This window comes from Chelmon rostratus, chromosome 2, assembly GCF_017976325.1.
Source record: "Chelmon rostratus isolate fCheRos1 chromosome 2, fCheRos1.pri, whole genome shotgun sequence".
NCBI classification, from domain to species: domain Eukaryota; kingdom Metazoa; phylum Chordata; class Actinopteri; order Chaetodontiformes; family Chaetodontidae; genus Chelmon; species Chelmon rostratus.
Window position 1 is genome coordinate 28,738,272 of NC_055659.1, and position 19,609 is coordinate 28,757,880.

The 19,609-nt window shown below is 42.2% G+C and overlaps 1 protein-coding gene across 2 annotated transcripts in view; it reads right to left on the bottom strand.

Moving 5' to 3' along the window:
- phf2 (PHD finger protein 2) overlaps positions 1 to 18,613 on the bottom strand; it is a 30,587-nt gene extending 11,974 nt beyond the window's left edge. The window contains exons 1-9 of one of the 2 annotated variants that reach the window (XM_041944498.1): positions 18,248 to 18,613; positions 4,494 to 4,579; positions 4,183 to 4,297; positions 3,580 to 3,740; positions 2,642 to 2,783; positions 2,340 to 2,526; positions 2,004 to 2,166; positions 1,073 to 1,160; positions 601 to 707 (exon numbers count right to left, since the gene is read on the bottom strand). In XM_041944498.1, the coding sequence (XP_041800432.1) occupies positions 601 to 707; positions 1,073 to 1,160; positions 2,004 to 2,166; positions 2,340 to 2,526; positions 2,642 to 2,783; positions 3,580 to 3,740; positions 4,183 to 4,297; positions 4,494 to 4,579; positions 18,248 to 18,345 (1,147 nt within the window). In that variant the 5' untranslated portion in view covers positions 18,346 to 18,613. The remainder of the gene's footprint in view (positions 1 to 600; positions 708 to 1,072; positions 1,161 to 2,003; positions 2,167 to 2,339; positions 2,527 to 2,641; positions 2,784 to 3,579; positions 3,741 to 4,182; positions 4,298 to 4,493; positions 4,580 to 18,247) is intronic. The other variant, XM_041944490.1, reaches the window with a different exon arrangement.
- Positions 18,614 to 19,609: the final 996 nt, after the last annotated feature.

Below are 19,609 nucleotides of genomic sequence, written 5' to 3' on the forward strand. Positions count from 1 at the left end.
GAAAAGCACCATCTGAATATGAAGTAGCTCCATCAGCTCAACTGGATTTACAACCAAAACAGGAAAGTATTAATAACATCAAGGCAAAATACCAGCAGCAGTGAAGTGAGTCTTTTTCCTGCACTGAAAGAGCCGACCTTGAAGTTAAAAAGAATAATGGTATATTAATGGCAAGGCCCTGTGGGTTCGAAGTAGTGTGCACCACACACAATACACACATACACAGAAAATGGTGGAAACATAAACAGTTGGGCCAAGCCAGCTGAGGGGACTTTAAACACAGGCTTGTAATGGAGCAAGTGATTCTAGCTGGGCCAAACCTTTTGAAGCTAATCATCCGTGAACTCGGCGAGTCACCGATTTAATGACTGAAATAATATTAGAGCATCCAGCTCCTCATCTGTGCAGCAGACATGCGGCCGAACGGTCAGCGCGAGGCTCGGAAAAAAGGCTTTTCTGACAGTGTTTGTGTTTTCTCTGCTTTCATGCATTCTTCCGGAGAAATGGCGAGTCAAATGAGGATGTGAGTTTACTTTAAAATACCGCATATTAGAGCAAAAATTAGATCTATGGGTACATCAAACTGATTTAAGAGTTTACCTTTGAATCGCTCGAGGAGATGTCGTCCCACATACCAGCACGCCGTCTCAAAGTTGGGGAAGGGGGTGAGAGTTTTGACCTTTAGCCGCTTCTCAATTTCATACGCTCTGAGGAGGATAAACCAAGATGTTTCAGCTAAACATCGTCATGCATTACCAACAGGTTTATTGCAACAAACTATGCAATTTACAAGGTATTTCCAAATGTGAAGAATTCATAAATAAATAGATTGGAATTTGGAGCCGATACCAAGTCCTAAAAGAGGACCCAGCGGAAAGTACTGTGTAAGATCAGCCAAGATTCAATACGCAATGCCTTCAAGTCAAACTAAATCCCCCCAAATTAGGACATGGCTGTCTGCAGGAGGCATGGTGAATCACAGCAATTAAAACAAAAAAAGGCCAACAACCAAACACAAGGATGACAAGGCAGCACAAAGACTGAACGAGTGTAATGAGACAGCTGTCCAAACCTCATCTGCATCTCCACACTCAGGTTGTGGACAAAGTGTCCAGAGAACGCCAGGCAGTCGACCGGAGTCAGTATTGCATTGATCCAACCTGAGGAAAAAAATATCCCATGGTTATAAACAATACAAATGTCCATTCAGTCATTATTTACATAAAGGAAGGCACTAAAGGAAAATCATTTCTACTACTTGCTGCAATTTACTGTTCAGCTGTAATCCACCTTTCCTCCTTCACTACATTATTTACACTAGAGTTTAGATTCCATATCATTTATACTGTGGTAACTCTGCCTTTAAGACCCCTGTACTCCTATATTTATATATATATATATATATATACACAAACACATATATATATACATATATATTATATATATATGATTTTTGTATCTCTCCATTCATCTTCCAGAAAAATATATATCACAACATACGATATAAAATTGTATACAATGTGCCTTATCCATATCTATATATCATGAGTCTAAAGAAAAAAAAAAGAAGTGAAACCGTGCATGTTATTTTAACCCTTTGTTCATTATCTATAGGAAAATTGAATACAGAGCATCCCAAAAAATGTGTTTATGTTACCATAAAAAAGGAGCAGAAATCAGAGCATGTTTAGCATTTTTGCTTCAATTATTTATCAGTTACCAAATTCAGAAATCAGCTCATTTTGTCGATCCTACACATAGAAAATAAATTGAAAATATCCATTTTATACACACGTGGTGTGAATAAAGTTCTGTCGGTTGAAACATCTTGATAAGTGTTAGTTATGATGAATGCAGCTAGTTCTGCAGGGTTGCAGCGGATTTTACAGCAAAAAGCTGTAATTTGAAAAGTTTTCCCCTCACAAATGAAACACTATCGTTTCCTATTACGTGTTCGTCTGAATCATGCTGAGCCACGTTCGTGACCTGAGTGCAGCTCTGACCTGATGGGATGAACAGAGTCTGCCCTTGCTTCAGAGTACATTTGTAACACTTGTCCACCTGGTCGGCAAAGAACATTTCGCTGTGATTGGACGACGATCTCCAGCGCTCGTACAGAGACAGGTTGGCAGAGGTGGGCTTGATGAGGAAGAAGATCTTTTCTCCCTGCGAACACAAACACAGTCACATTCATCATGAGATGAGAATCCGTTCACAGTGTAAGGAAATCAGCGCTTCTCGTCCTGTCAGAGGCAGATGACGCCGACTGCCTCACACCTATTTTTGTTACCAGGCCAATTGTGACTCAACACACTGATCTGACCATGAGCGCGACAGACCTTTAGGACGTGGTACCAGACGGAGGCGCCACCGCACTCGATGTGGAAGTCTGTGTAGCTGTCTTTGACACAGATGAGACAGTATTTGGTGACTTTTGGCTTCCCGAGCAGAGCGTCATCAGGCCAGTAGTTTTCTACCCAAGACAACCGCCGCACAATCTGTGGACTCTCCACTATACTGTTCATCCTGTCCCAGAAAAACACACACAGAAATGAGTACCAGGAGTTTTCCAGACGTCATGAGCCAAAACACGCTTTAGATGCTTCCTGTCAAACGGCACCATCAGATATAGAGTGCGTACCTTGTGTCAGAGAACTCCAGGTTGATGACATTTAACACTTTCTTTCTGTTTGTGCTGTAGTAATAATCGACAAACTCTTTGAGCTTCATCTTGCTGTCGGTCTGTTTGGTGACGTCAACCACGTCCACGCCGACATCGGGACCTGAGACAATAACAGAGGACACAGAAGACACGATAAAACAAGCTGAAGGAAAACTAACCGCCTACAAGCTAAACATTTTCTTTAAACAGGAAACTGGTTTACAAAATATGTCTGGAGCAGTATACTGTTGATATGTAACAAGTGATCTCATCACTGAGCCCCAAAGAACACATGCGCCCCCTACTGGAAAGCAAATAGTATAGTCCATTGTTTGTTTTGTGTTCTCTTAAAGGGGGAAATGAAATGCACTGCAGGTGACCAACGCAAACAAATATTTGTTATAGAATTAATTAATGGGATAGCCTTTACTTTTAACACAGACACTCAGGAAGTAAATACAAATGTTGTGTCCTTAGTTGTTGTTCCCTCTTGTATTGCTCATGCTCTTGTTTCTAAATCACTGCCTAAAGTAGCTTTGATCTGCATGTCTACTATCCAAGATACTCTTGGATATCATAACAGTAGTACAGTAACATTAGATACAGTAGTTGTGTATTTATGGCAGCAATCGTTGCACTGGGGTAATAGTAAAGTAGTAAAGGTTATTGTAGTAAGGCAAGTGTACTATTATTACTGCAAATAATACTGTGAGTAGTCGGGTAATAGAATTAACTGAAGCAGAATTATAGTAGACACACACATATATATATATAAATATATATAATTACATCATTTTAATAGCAGTATAAGTAGTAGTAGTAGTAGTAGCAGTTATATAAGTAGCTGCAGTAACAGCAGGTAGTAGCGGTAGAAGAAACAGCATCAGTAGTGAGCTTCCAGCCTCTGACTTCCTTACCGACATTGTTTTCCACATCACTGATGTAGAAGGTGGGGGCAGGCATGGACATGCCCAGGCCGTCCTTCTTCTGGGCCAGGATTGGCTCGTTGAAGCCGTTCTCCTCCAGGTAATCCATGGTCAGCTGACTGCCGCTGAGCTTCACCACTACATCATCAGCACTGTAGGCCACACACAACCAGAGCGAGTGAAGGAGCAGCGTGTGGAAGGTGTGCTGAAGCATGTTCACAAACAAACTGAGGGAACTCGATCAGATCTGGTGACTGAGGCAGCAACGTCTAAATCGAGCTGGAGGCAGAGCTTGAAAAGTAATAAGACAGCGCCCCCTAGTGGACGTATTAATACAGTGAGGAACACCACTGACAGGAGGATAATACTGAAGTGTCCTGAGTGACATTTCAAGAGGTCCAATCAATATGAGGAAACATTTCACTTCATTATCATGGAGTTTATTAAATGTGATCCCAACTAGAGAGTGTTGAGTCAGACTATTTCAGTCGTTTATAAGGTTTAACTGTCTCACATTATCAGCCCATCTCTGGTGCTGACGGTTGTACAGTTCGGTAATGGCACAGGAAACAGGACGTGTTTAAAATGCTTTACCTTGGAAATGTCCGACTGCGAAGCTCCTTGATGAAAACCTGACTGCCGTTCTGAACAGCTTTGATATCTGTGCTTTGCCCCGTGTCATGTTTGCTCCAGTTCTTTTTCTTTTTCACTGAAAACAACAAAACACTCATCAGCATCAGGAATGCAGTCCCAGACAGGAAATGACTGGAGCAAATCATTTTTGAGAGTTTTATATTGTGTGACAAAGGCAGTCATCACATCACTGAGGCGGTTTGGCTTCTTCTTTGTTAACGGAAATGATGTTCCAGTGAGCAGTGCAGCTCCTGCTGATGGGTGCTACTTACATGTGGATTTGCCGTGAGTCTTCTCGCAGTTTGGACAGTGATATATGTCAATATCTGGAGCGTCATCTTCATCCACCCCAACACAGCTGGAACAACACAGTAAACACTGTTCAGTATTTAGGAATGCAACCTTTTCCAAGCATGTATAAGTTTGTTAGGCTTCTGAGTGTGTTTCTCTCTATTTCCCTGCAGTATAACAGTCAACTTGCCTTTTATTTTGGTCAAAATTGCAAAGTTATCACTGCAGGGCTGCAAATAATAATTATTTTTATGATAATTATTTTCTCCATTAGTCAGTATGTAAATGAAATGTCAGAAAATAGTGAAAAACAGCCATCAAACTTTCCTCAAACTCAAGAAGACGTCTTCAAACTGCTTGTTTTGGCTGACTAACAGTCCATAATGCAAAGATATTCACTTTACAGTGATTTAAAACACACATGTCATGACCTTGAGCAACTTGAAGGGTTTGTAACTGGTAGTAAAATGAAACATGAACCATGGGAAGCAGTGGGAGAGTCTTTTAAAATGATTCATGGCACACAGAATGATGGCATCAGCCCCCAGTGTACAGTACAGGGCAGGACAAAGGGACGGGCCAGCGGAGGACAGCACAATACGTACATCGGTCTATAAATACCCGTCTACACACTGTACATGCAGAAGCGCTCTGTATTTTAGCGCTGTGGTTTGCAGCGTGACAGCTGTGGAAGGAAGTGTTGGTTGAATTAACACGAGGCAGTTTGCCTCCACTGTGCCTTTCATGTAATAATCCTTTCTGCATTTGACACTTTACACTTCTGTAGTGACATCAGAAACGTTTTAAAAGTTTTACTACAATTTATTCTGCATACTTTTTGTGCACAAGCCTCTTATGTATAAAAGAAAAACTGCATGAGAGATGAAAACTGAGGCGAAAGGTCCGAGAGTGAAGAGAAAGCATTAAATTCACAACTACAACGGAACAGAATGCAGGTAGAGGCGTGAATACCATCCAAACTTAGAGACATCCCAAACGTGTGGAAAACATAAATGAAAACTGAATGCAATGATTTGCAAATCCTTTTCGACCTTTATTCAACTGAATACACTAAAGACAAGATATTCAGAGTTCAAACTGACTCAATAGAAAAGGCATGTTTACTTCTGTGTTACACAGCTTTCACTCAGTAAGCATCTGGGAACTGAGGAGACTAACTGTTGAAGTTCTGAAAGTGAAATTCTTTCCCATTCCTGTTTGATATACGACTTCAGTTGCTCAGCAGTCCAGGATCTCTGCTGTCAAACTTTGTGCTTCAGAATGGGCCGTGCACAGGGTTGCAAAGGGTTTGTAAAGTAAGGATTTGTCCAGAAAATCTCAAAGTGAAGTTAAGCTTGGGAATTTTGGACATTTTTGCACAATTTCAATATAAAAATTGTACCTTATGTGAAATTATTTGCGGGGAAATCCACATAAAAAGAAGTATTAGGTCTTCTGGCATGTTTTGGTCATTTAATTGAACTGTAATCATGCAGTGCATTCTTACAACCCTCTGCATGCACAGAGCATTCCTCCATCACATGTGCAGCCCACACCACTGCCAACACTACTGCACTGTCTGAGCCAAAGGACTACAGGCACTCAATCAGAACTTGATGATGTTTTTTTCATTTTCTTTTCTTTTTTTATTTTTAAAAAGCGTTGCCAGCTGTGAGTCTGACTCAGTTTAAAAGCTGTTTTCAGGCAGGTTTCCTGCTGTCCTGCACTGTGAGGACAAAAGCAGTGAGAATATGAACAGGACAAAGACAATCCTTCATATGTATCTGATTTCAAGAAGAAAGTTCAGCAAAACTACCACAAACAAACAGATTGGAAATGTATTCAGACAAGTGACACAGAAATTCAGGGAAAGCAAAAAAGTTGATTATTGAAACATGAGTTATTTGTTATTACTGCAGTGAATATATTTGATTTAGGATATTTCATTTAACCAACAGATAGTCACCTAAAGCAAAGTACACAGTTATAACGTGTTAACACCTGCTGGTTTCTGCCATCCAGCTGTTAACACGTGGGATGTAGCTCATTTCAGAATGCTAACTGAAGAGTTTTAATTGATCTATTTCCATTCATTTATTATAAATGAGTCAACTCAGTTAATTAAACTTCAACTCTGTGATAAAAGGTTTGTTTCAGTCTGCACATGATATGGTAAATACACCCTGAGCAAATAACCCCAACATTTCCATTTTATTCCCATTATTTCCAGTATATTCCTCTTAATTCCCATGGAACTTTTCCACCTTGAATATTCCTGGAATTTTGCATCCTTAGCCACACATTTCCTAGCAGCCCTGCCGTTCTAACCTGTGCAGGCACTCGGCACTGTCTTGCTGAAATAAGCAAAATAAGCAGGGACATCCCTAAAAACACACTGTCTGGATGGCAGCATGTGTTGCTCAGAAACCTGTATGTTCCGTTCAGCGGTGACGGTGCATTCACAGATGTGTGAGTTACCCACACCGTGGCCGCCAGCACTAACCTGACGCGCCAGATGGTTTGTTTCACAGAACCATCTGGGAAGTCGTCCTTGGTAACTGTTTGGAAAAGGGCAGGCACTTTCAAAGAAGACTCGGCAGGTAATTGGATGAAGCATCTGCCCATCGCCGTCTAACTTCAACCAATCAGATCAACGAACCACATGACGCAGCAGGAGTCAGTCGGGTGAAGAGCGAGAACATGTTTTCTGTGGAGAGAAGCCTTCAGCGCTGCTCTTTGTTCTTCTTTCAATGAAGAAATACTCTCCAGTTTCAAACAAACACTCACTTCTCTCACTGTCATCACACCTAAACAACGCCCGAAGCTCCCAGTGCTTCCTTACGGGACGCTGACCGGTCCAAACCGGCAAACTGAAGCCTGGCGAGATCATCTTGCCAATCCAGCTGCCTCACGAGGTCACACAAACACACCTGCATACCATCACAGATGCTGGCCTTGAACTTCGCCCTGGTGACAGTCTGGATGGTCTTTCCTCATTAGCCCAGAGGACACGGCATCCATGATTTCCACAAACAACTGTGGACAACTGAAATGTGTCAGTCCATCTCAGGTGAGCTCAGGGACCAGAGAAGCAGGCAGCATTACTGGATGTTGTTCATTTCTGCTTTTCACTTTGCACAGTAGAGTATCTGCAGATACAGTGATGAACTGTGTTACAGACAACAGTTTTCCTGAGCCCATGTGACGATATCCTCTCTACAGTCATGTTGGTTTTAATGATCCAAACAGGTGTTTTTGGAGCGTTCCACATCTTTCCCAGTCTTAAGTTGCTCATGTCCCAAATTGTATGAAATGTGTTGCCGCATCAAATTCAGAATAAGCAGATATTTATAAAAATCAATGCTCATTCGGTAAAACATTAAATATATCTTCTTTGTACTGCTTTCACTGAGTATATGTCAAAAAGGATCAAGTTAAAGTTATCACTTTCTGTTTGATCTATGTTTCACACAGCATCCCGACTTCTTTGGCATCAAGGTTGTACAGAGGCTTCAGAGGTGCAGCAAAAAATGAGAGCAACATTGCAGATAAGAGGTAGAACCAGTCAGTGAACGGCCAACTGTCTCAAACAGCAGCTGTCATGGTGTTCTGCACAAGCAAATTCCTCCCATTTGGAGTCGCTGCTCCCAAACTCAAATGAACTGGGAGTTTCCCTGAATGTTTCCTTTTTTCCCCCTGTGAACTCCACAGCTTTACTACACTGCCTGCTCGCCTTCACCAGAGGAAAATCCAAGAGTGGGTGGGTGTGTGGACATAGTGGAAATGCCTGTTCGTGACATCCTTAACTCGGTGGCTTGGAGAACAAGTCAGACAAACATGTTTAGACACTTTCACTGACAGCTTTTTGCGGTATCAAAGAATTGATGAGCCTGACAGTGTGGTCACTTCAACTTTCAGAGGCAGAGAGGTTCAGATCAGAAGTCTGCATGTACGTTAAACTACATGTACTTGGTTGAGACATGTTTTTACCAGCTGAAGTGCAGGTTTGAGGCCGGTCTTGTGTTTCAGACACAGCTGTGGCACAACTCCAGACTAATTCTGCTGACAAGTTTCTGTCTGAACCTAAATGCACATCACAGAATCAGGTTACCTCCACTTTCACTTCTCTACATTGTCGCTGTGTTGTGTTGCTGTGATTTTATGAGGATAATCAGATTTATTTTTCAAGCCTGGACCAGGTCTGAACCACATCTGAGCTCTCTGATCACTGTGTGTTTTCCTTGTACACTACCTTCAACCTCTGACCTTCCTCTGTGGGGCGTAAGAGAGCTGACGACTCCTCTACAGACTGACAGGACATCGTAAGACAAGGTTCTGTACTTCTCGTTGTATGTGATAACATATAAATACGAGTGTTTATCATGTTTTAAAGATCTTAATTATTAGGCTTTGCCATATACTCTTCAGCACTGTTTGTAATGTGTGAATCCAGTTCACTGTAGAGCTATCACAGCGTCAAACATCAAGTTCAAACAAGTAAAAACACAACTGTTTAAATTGATTCCAATGAGCCCATGTGGCCGACACGTTCACAGTTACGTCGAGGAGACTATTTGCAGTGCCTCCGCTGGCTCACATAAACAGCGATTTTTCAGTCTATGGCGTCGGATCTGAAATGCCTCCTCACCAGGGCGGGAAATTCACTGACAGATAAATGCTAAACTTCCACAGCCACTCAATAGTTAACCATTACTTTGTGTCTGAAATCCAGCAGCCACCACGTCCCACCCTGCTCCTCACATTACTTCCATCCATTCAAAACAGTTCTCTGGCTGTGTAAGGAAACACACAACAGAGGGTCAGACGATGGCTAGTGTACTCTATGGACGCCTCTCGCCTGTTGAATACATTCAGAATTTAGTTTTTTAACTAATCGCTTTTTTATTGTTTATACTGCGACAATAATTAAAGCCGGTACCATCAGAGACACACACTGAGGTAAAGAAAGGCAGACAGTGCTATTTAAAGGGGCATTCCATCACTTTTACTGTTGTTTACTTGTCATGGTTAGCACCACTCGATGTGGGAAAGCAGCTGTATGATATCCTCTGTGGCTCTGGCGGAGCTCTCTGAAGTGGAGGAAATGTACTGATGACGTCATGATGTCATCTCAGTTTGGGTTTTCACACTACACATCTTGAACAGAAAGAACAGCAGTTTGAAATGCGTCCAAAGAAAAAACACTTGCGGGATGCATTATGGGAAGTGTAGGACCCACGCATCATCTCAGCTTGATCCAAACTCGAGAGTAAAAGTCAGGACATCGCTGCCTCTGCTGCTTTGATTTGGATCGTGATTTTTGAAAAAGTCTGTCTCTCACAAACCCTCCAACTGTAACCGAGTAGCCCTTTAACAGACTCACTAACATATCTGCTGCTCGGTGATTACTAAAGTTCAGGCTACAGCACACACTACAGGTCTGATCACAGCACAGTGTAGGACGTGAAGACTGAGAAAAGAGCCACGACAGATGGACATCATGAATGAATGAATGAATAATAAAAACAACCAAACGTCATGGACAGAGCCGGTTGGTCTAAACTGTTCCTGCACATTACAGTAATCAGTAAATCTATCTATTACGTATGGATCTACTGTATGTATATGTTACCTCATATCTCTGGATTACTACATGACATATCTTTAACTGTGAGTACACGCTATAACATATATAGTATGTACACTACACTAGACTATATACTATATGTTCTGGCTTGTTGTTGTATTTTCTTTCTTGCTAGAATGAGATGTGTTCACAGTTATCTATGTAGATGTGTAGCTATGAGGCTTCCACTGCCAGTTATTCCCCTGTTTCTGCCATCAACAATTCCACGAATCACAGATGCCAAATCAAATAAACACAAAGCGCAATTTTGCACACATGAGCGTTTGACTTAGCTGATGCTTTAGACGAAATTCTTCAGGAATTAATGCCAAGTTTGATTCTGTTTTAGCTTTTTGCTGACAAACTAAGCAAGGAGTCCCTGTGATGCCGACTGCCGACAGGGGAACCGTGTCTGGGCCGAGTAAGGAGAGAATGACACCATCATTAACACCCAAGAAGTAAAAACAGAAAGTGTTTTGGATTTGGGAGGCTTGCATTACTCAAAAGCTGCAACCACATATCTATGGCCCAGCGTGGTCACTATAATAACACTGACATAAACACAAACAATGACTGTGCACACTGTGTGTGGAAACACGGTGTTTCTGCTTGCTTACACACAAATAGTAAGGTTAACATGGAGGCAGCTGTACATAAAATCAATCAGACATGTCAGGGGAATGATTTGCCGCTAATCAAAGCAACACATCAGACGTGTCTGTCCTCGAGACAAAGAAAGGATCAATAATATTAAGACAGCCTGTGTACGAAACTCAGCTGCTCTCAGTCGTCCTCGCCAGGCCCCGTGACGTCCAACACGACTAATAGATCATGTCACATAGCATGTTATTTTTACTGAAGCTTGTTACTTGAAGCTAAAAGAACATTTTGGACTGTGATTCTGGAAAGACGTACAGCTTTTGATTCTTTTAATGTCAAACTTTCAATGCCATGACATCAAATTTACCTCCATTGTGTTGGCGTGGTGAGAGAAATCTCAGATCTCTCAAAACCCCAGCAAAGAAAAGTAAAACTACACGGCTAGTTACTGCTAGGCTGTGACCGTTAACACTTTCTTTTATACAGTAGCTGTAACCAAATCACTGTGATGTCAGAGTGGTGAAAGCCCAGAGCTAATCCACCGGCAGTCAGGCTGCGTGGACTTCAAGTCAAGACAGATTCAGAAGTGCTTGTGGCAAACAGGAATTACAGACAGGAGAGGTTCATAGAGTAGTTGATTTAGTTTGCCAGCATGTCAGTGTGTAATGTAGATATGAATTAAATCCAGAACTCTGTCAGGTGTAAGAGAGCTGATGACTCTGTGCCAAATGTTCCCTGATAACTGAGTGTATGTATGTAAATATGCATCTATCTATGTCAAGTATCAATGTGTTAATCGCCAGGATAGTCCATAGAGGTGAGTCACAGACTGCAGCGGCGCAGAACAATGGCAAGGAATGGCTCGTATAGCGAGAGCAAAGGCAGGTCTGAGGCTTCACTGAATATGTGCCGAGCAGAGTGAAGCTATTTGCAGAAGGAAGGATCCCTGTAGGACAAGGCCCAAGTGGAGCCCGTGGTCCAAATATGTACCATGATTATAGCTGATATGATCATGTGATCAGCCAAATTACAATCAATTACAGTCAACACTGCTGATTCACTCATGTGCATACTAACCTGTGCAATATCCATATTTCCTATGTGCAATAACAGGAACTCGAGCCATCATTGTGTTTTATTTATTATACAGTTTACTTTTTTATCATATCTTGCTTTTTTTAAAGTGATTCCTCTTATTACTGTACTATGAGATTAATAAAGGATTATCTTATCTTATCTTATCTTAATAAAATAAAATTAACATGCATCTCCATTTCTGGGACATGTCATATTTGACGCGCTGTTCTCCAGTGATACTTCAAAGGTGTTACATCATCCTCAACAGTGTGTCCACTGACTGTTCCAAGTCAAAGGTCAAGATCCTGTTTTCTGTCCTCGCCTGAAAGCAGCTCTGACATGAATCTGCCTTAGGGGGGGTCATTTTTAGATGAACAGTTCTTTGTGATTTGAACTGTTTGTGTTTGACTGATGCTGAGTATTACAGAGCTGATGATGACAGAATTATGGCTTATTACTTTAGTTTGAGTGGATTTTTAATAAAAATCTGGGAATCAATTGGTGTTTTTTTATATTCGGCACTGGTGAAAACTGATTTTTCTTTGATTTGTATCTTCTTACAGCAGCATCTGCTTCTTTTATAAAATGTGTGGATTTGCCGGTAAAAAATCTGTGAATGATGAGTCTTGAATTTAATGCAATGTGATGTGTCTTGAACACATTTATTTACTTATTTTAATATTCATTTCATTTATTTATTTATTTTGGCCTGCCTCTGGGGGCAACACTTGTCTTCTGAATATTAAATGGAAACTGAAAAGCAATGTTAAGTCTTGCAAGACAGAGGCGTGAATCTATTTGATGTTGATATCAGAGTTATGTGCTCCACGGATAAATCTGGAAGAAGCTTTTGTTTCTGTATAAAATGTGATCATCCTGAAGATGTGTTTAATGCTGTCGCTGACGTCACCTGACCAAAGAGAGAGCTGCTCATTGTATGCTCATACAAGCGACTAAGACAAGGTGCGTACGATTGCATGTTCAGCTTCAGGTAGTTTTGCAGCTCCTGTGTAGTTAGTTAGTTAGTTTCACTCTTCCTCTCTTCTTCCTACATTTACTGTTTGCTTATTGGCTCTTTTATTCTCTGCTATTAGAACTGCAATGAAGTACTGCACACTCAGCACTTCCTGTGAACCACTGCAAGGCTTTTATTTTGAAGCAGCAGCAGGAAGTGTTGACTTAAGGCTTATTCTACACTTGCTAGCTCAACACTTTTTAACAGCTGTTCCTCAACAGAAGACACTATGGATGTCAACTGTGCACTTTACCCAGCAGTTGCACCTCAGTGACTCTTTAGCCTCTTTTAGCTCTTTGTTTTTATTTACACTGCATTTTCTGTTTGCTTCAGCGTCACTGCTCTCATCAACCTTGTTCCCCAACAGCAGGCAGCTGGTTTCCACAAGCAAGCTGTGATCAACACACTGTACACTACCTGCCCAGCGCCAAGTGTGGTCAGAGCGGGCTTCCCCCTGTGGCCAATGAGGTGAAACACCCACGGCAACAGCGGTCCTAAGCAATTACCAGAGCCAACCATGACTGCAGCCAGTGTTTTTCATCGATCAGCCACGAGGGTCAGTACTGAGTCCATTCAGATGAAGAAGATGCCACACTAACAAACATACTTGAACATGCTTGGACAGGAGGTGATTTACTGGAAGCATTTTCAAACTGTAAGCCTCACTTTTACAAGAGAAAGGGGCGTCAAGGGCGAGGGACAACTGACTGGCAAACTTCACCACTACAGATGTTTTTGTAAACTTTACACCAGGATGCATCTGGGACCCCCCAAGCATGACTTGATTGGGATGATAACCTCCAGGTGTAAGAACTCTGTACTCCTTGTTAACATGTTAGCCACTACGACTTTATGAAGTGATAATATAGAGAGCTGAAGATCTTCCTCGGGTTTGCTCCAGTTCAGCAGAGCTATTCAGAGCCCATCACGATTTTACCAAAGTTAAACAATAATTCATTTGTTAGTATTCAAAAAGCTACAGCTCCAAATATTTTTTTGCAGTGCAGTTAATTAATTGTATGGGCTGATGTTTCATGAAGCGGTACACACCTATTTAAAAAGACACACACTTAAGACGTTTACTTAGTATACATACTGTATGCACAGCAGGTAGAGCAAAACAAAATTCTGAAGTTCATAAAACAAGTAAAGTAAACACGCTTACCAAATACTATTTCTGAATACATATAAGCATACTTAATAAGAACTGAATATACTTTAGAACATTTGGGTATGTGACATTACCTACTGGGCAGGACAAGCTCTGCTTCTATACAATAAGTGACAGCACATTGCTGTAGGGCAGGTACGATATCTAAGTAAGAAAGACAAATCTGAAAGTCAGCGGTAAGACCTGCTCTCACTCTGACAAAGAGCCATTTAAAGAAAGACAGACTGATCTGAGCAGATCGGTGCTCTGGGGAAAGTGTGCGATGGAATGATCAAACACAGAGCTGTAAGTACTTGTTGTGTAAATAATCATGTTGGCTAATTATCAGGAAATTGCTTGCAATTCATTTGTCAAATTCTGAAAACTTCCAGATAATTATAGTTATGATATGGTTAGAATATCAAGTCACCATAGGTAGTGCATCAGTGCAGGTGCAGTGTGATGACCACAGTGTAGCAGCGCTGGCTTAATCTTTCTGTTGTTCATGGCCAAATTGTAAAGTGATGACCCTCAAAACAGATCATCACTATCTACAACCTGGATGAGAAAGTACTATAGATTAGTGGATTAGTATAAAAGTACAACAGTTTTTCACAAGCCACGTATCTTCTAAATACTCTGACACTGCAACGACAAAATAAACTTTTTTCGAGATCTGTCTGCCTAAGCAACACACTCTTGTGAGATCTGGAGTGAGCATATTAAACTATTTAATGTTTGACCTCAGCTTCAGTGATTTTTGTAAACATATGCTTGTTCTGAATTTGATGCTGCACCATACAAGTTGGGACAGGAGCAACGAAAGGCTGGGAAAGTTGTGGAACGCTCCAAAAACACCTGTTTGGAATGTTCCACAGGTAAACAGGCTGATTGGTGCATCAATCAGGAGCATCCTGGAAAGGCTCAGTCGTTCACAAGCGAGGATGGAGCGAGGTTCACCACTTTGAGATCGCATGATGGGATACAGGATGTGACGACATGGGCTCAGGAACACTTTGTAAAACTGTGATGGGATTCTGTGTTTATTCATATTATATACACTGTCTCAACTTCTTTTCTTCTGGATTGTATGTTAGCATACTTATATAATCTTAGTATATTCATCTAGTAATATACTATATAGCCTAACCCTCTACCGCTGTTTGACCATTGATTTGGGATTCCACCCAGTGACTCTGTGTTTAGTACTGCTTGAAGTCAGATTAACGTTATTGATACTCAGCTGCTCTCGTTCTAACAGCGTGAGCGCCGACTGTGCTTCGTCCTCCATGATGTTACCCCTTAATGTCACAAAGAAAGTCTGGGGTACTAGCTAAGGTTGCTTGGCAACGCTAGCTTGTGATAGTCGGAAGCATCAAATGTTGAGCATCATTGTATACACCATGAGGGAAACGAGCACTGATCTCTGACCTGCTGGCTGTTCTGGTTTTAACCAACAGATGTCACTGGTGAGCTATCCACACACTGTATCTGCTAAACTGCAGTTTAAAACACACCAGGCCGCCGGGCTCGGTGGAAACCCTGAATGTGGCATCACGCTATTTCAGAAATACAGCTACAGACATCAAAAAAACACTGCAAAATGCTGAGAAAGACACTCTTGACAAAATCTTCATCAGTGAATGTGTTCAGAACAAAGAAGCTAGCTCGAAGCTAGCTGCTAACTTCTCGCAGCATTCAACGTTCTCAACATTTTTTCACCACTGGGGGCAAATTAACCATAAAACTAACTGCCAGGCGTACTGAGACATGTCTTCACACACTACTGTAGCATGAAGTTGTTATGGCTAACCGGAATGATTTTGTGATTGCGAGTTGTGATGAAGATACGTAGGTCATCAAATTCAAACAGCGAGCTAAATGAGGCTAAAAAGCTCAGTGGAGCTGCAGGGTTGCTCGTTGCACGTGACCCCCTTCACTTTCCACACATTCATTTGTTACAGTGGAAATATAAAACATATTGACTAATGCAGCTTTACAAAGCTCCGAAGCTGACTTACTGAATGTGCAAGATGGACAACAAGACATAAAACAGAAATGTACAGTAAAAACAAGCCGTTGTGGCTTTGGAAGCAGCTAGAGTTTGAACTACTTCCTGATCAACAACAGCTGGGCACAATCACTGCAAGCAGCGTTTCAAAGGCCCTGTCCCGAACGCTGCTGTGACTCGCTGTGTGTGGACAAAACCGAGATGACTCTCGCGTGACAGTCAGACGGCTTAAAAGTTGCATGTGTTTGAGCTGCGACGGAGCCGGGCGAGCAGTTATCCCCTGCTGTGAAGTGGAAGTAAACACACCTCAGACCAGCAAACTGACACTAGTCTTCTAGTCTGATCATCATATTCCCACACCACATAAACTATTCACTTGGTACTTTTATGTAACAATATAATTACCCGTTGTTAACTTCACTTGCCACATGAATGTGCACTACAAGTCAGAGCAGTGTACTATAAAGTGTGACCCCACCTGCAAGGCTAGTATGCTGCATCTGTAGCTCAGCAGAGTTTCGACACCTGAGGACCGCTGACCTGAGGTGCATCACGCTGTATTCAATGGTCGCCTCACTGCGGTTCAGTTTGTTCATGTCGCCGTCATACTGTGAGACTACGTACCGTGATTGTGCCGATGACACGCAGGATAAATACCATGACTTTCTCTACAGTGACTGCATCTCAGAGCGGAGTAAAACAGATCCAGTTCCTCTAAGAACAAATTATAATGTAGGTGCATAAATGACTGCTTTCTTCAGCCTCAGTTACACAGCTACTATAGCGCCATTCATAAATCACTTATTTTGATATCATTTCATACTATGTCACATTAAGAACTTGATCCTTCATTAGTTAAACTATGGTTCTGAGATTTAGAATTTGATTTCATTGACCTTAGTTATCTCTTAAAGGAGATCCAGCACAAGACCCAGAGTGACTGGGTTTTATAATAAGCAAGAATACATAAGAAACCCATTGTTAACACGCTTTTTGTTAACAAACAGCTACCTAACAGGGGACATAAACCTTTAAGGCTTGAACTCAGAATTCCCTTGTGTACATGGCAGCGAGCAGCATCAAGCTGCTGTAAGCTGTGCACACAATGAGAACATCAGGGTATACATTTAATGCTTTTCTGGGGGAAAATGATCTCTATTCAGTCTGCTGGCTGTGTGGCACATACTGATGCGTGACTGGAGGTCACGGCTTATCAGCAGCACTGAATTCACCTCCACACGCTGTGACCAGGCTCCAGCGCAGGCAGCCAGGGGGAGCATCAAAGGGTTAACGTTCAGGCGCGTAAATACTGTTCATGGCTCTCTGAAGGGCTCGTTCACCAAACGAAACGCGATTAACAATTGATCTGTTCCCAAAAAGACACCCAGAGCGCGGCCGAACAGCGCGAAACACGCCAAAACAAAGGCGGGCGCAGGGGCAGAGTGGTGTAGCGACAACTCCGACAACAGGAGGGAAATCTGACACGGTGATAGCGGGATTTAGCCCGGGTCGGTACAGCTTATGAGCGGCGGGGAAAGTGATGAGCGGCGGCGGACGATACGTCCCCGTTTAAACGCAGCGAGACAAAACAGCGACCGGCTGCGGCTCAAAGTGGCGACAAACCAGCTCGGTGAAGGCTGGAAATGTTATTCTGTCCCCCCGCTGAAGCTTAAGGGCATCCAACACGGGCTATTGTCAGCCATGGCTGCTGCCAGGCAGGAAGGCTGATCGGGCTCGGGCTCGGGTCGTGATTTTCAGCCGCGCTCCATGAAAAGAGTCGGTGAAAGCGAGCGACCGCGGCCGTAATGCACCGCCATGAACAGACAATGTAGGCGAAGCGTCGGCCTGAGAGCGGCCGCGGACAGGCGAGGCGAGAGGAACCAGTGCCGCGGCTTCCCCCGCTGCCTCCGCCGCCCGCTCGGCACCGCCGCGCCGCCTCAGTTCGGGGCTATGCGGGGATGAGAAATGCCCACTAAGTGCAATTAATAGACGAAGCCCCGGCGAAAGCACTCTATAAACCACCGTAACTTTTTATAAGGAGAATCTGTTTAGCGTTATTCGCGAAAAAATGTCACAACCCCGGTCGGCTATATTTAACTCCGCCTTCTTCTTCTTCTCCAAGCGGCCTCTCTTCAGATGTAGACGGGCGACCAAGAGCCACAAAGCTGTCAAACGCGCCGAGACCTCGCCATTTTTGTTTGTTTTCCGCAAATGCAAGCCGCCACAAAAACACCACGGTGAGAAATCTGGCCTTACCTGCCGTGGAACCAGTCCTTGCAAGCATCGCACTCGATCATAAACTGGGTCACGTCGTAAGGTAATCTGCAGATGCAATATACTGGTACAGTCGCCATGTTCAATTCACAACTACGTCGGGATAGACTGGGGGGGCTGCAGGAGGAACAACGTCCTGCAAACAATATGATCCAATATGATCTTCCCCAGAAAAAAAGCCAGGGGCAGACCCGCCGGACACATGAAGCTAAGCGCACATCTCCATCACACCACGGCCGTGTGGGGGAAACGGTGGAGGCTCGTCGCGGCAGGCTTTCCTCAAATGCATTATTATTATTATTATTACTATGTGCATGCCCCCTGGTGACTGCACGGCACCGAGGCGGTCATATTAGGAGCCAGAAGAAAATGTAGCCTCGGTGTCGTTGCGAAATAAATAAATAAATAAATAAATGTGAAAGTTACGTCAGGGAGCTGGTTTAAATCGGCGGAGCTCAAATCAGATGAATGAATGTCCGGATCAATCAACATTACAGCGATCCGGATTTTTTTCTTTTTTTTTTTTTTTTTTTTTGAATGCAGCAGCCTCAGCAATCCGGCACGTACGACCAAAATAAAAGCCTTTTATTATCAGACTCAAACAGCTGATTGTTAGCTGATGATACAAATCAAAAAATAATATCAGCGTTCTTTAGCGATTGCATAATTACTTTATAGACGTGATATAACCACATTCAATAATGACATTTAAGAAAATAATAAAAAGATCTGTTAATGTATATGTTAGATTATATTATTAAACATAATAAAATATTAGTTATTTTCTAGTCATTTTTGTCATGATAGAATTTTTTATTTTCTTAATATTTAAGGGAAACCCTACAATTACACATTATTATACGTGTTATTATACGTTATACGTGTTTTTTTTTCTTTTTTTTTTTTTTTAAAAGGCTGATTGTAGGCTTGACTGTAGGCAGAAAAAGGAATGACAGTAAAATAGTACGGACTCAGTAATGACATGCCTGGTTGGCAGTGTGAAGAAATAACATTTCCGCATCCCATCATCTGGGGAGGTAAAACTACACATTACATTATCGTAGATAACAAATGTTGCTGGTGAGGATCTAATTAGTTCAGGATACTGAGACTTCACCGGATTCATTACTGCAGATTGATGTCACATCTCTGGCTTCACAGTAATGGTCAGAAATCTTTAGATCATTACTAAGAACTAGAGACTAATTGATCATTTTGCATGATTTCATTCATTTGCAGAGACACAACAATATTGATGTGATTGATGAAAACAATTTGACAGATTTTCTTTTTGCTGATAAGTGTCCTGGCAGTGTTACAGCTCTGTGTCTGTGTGGGTCCATC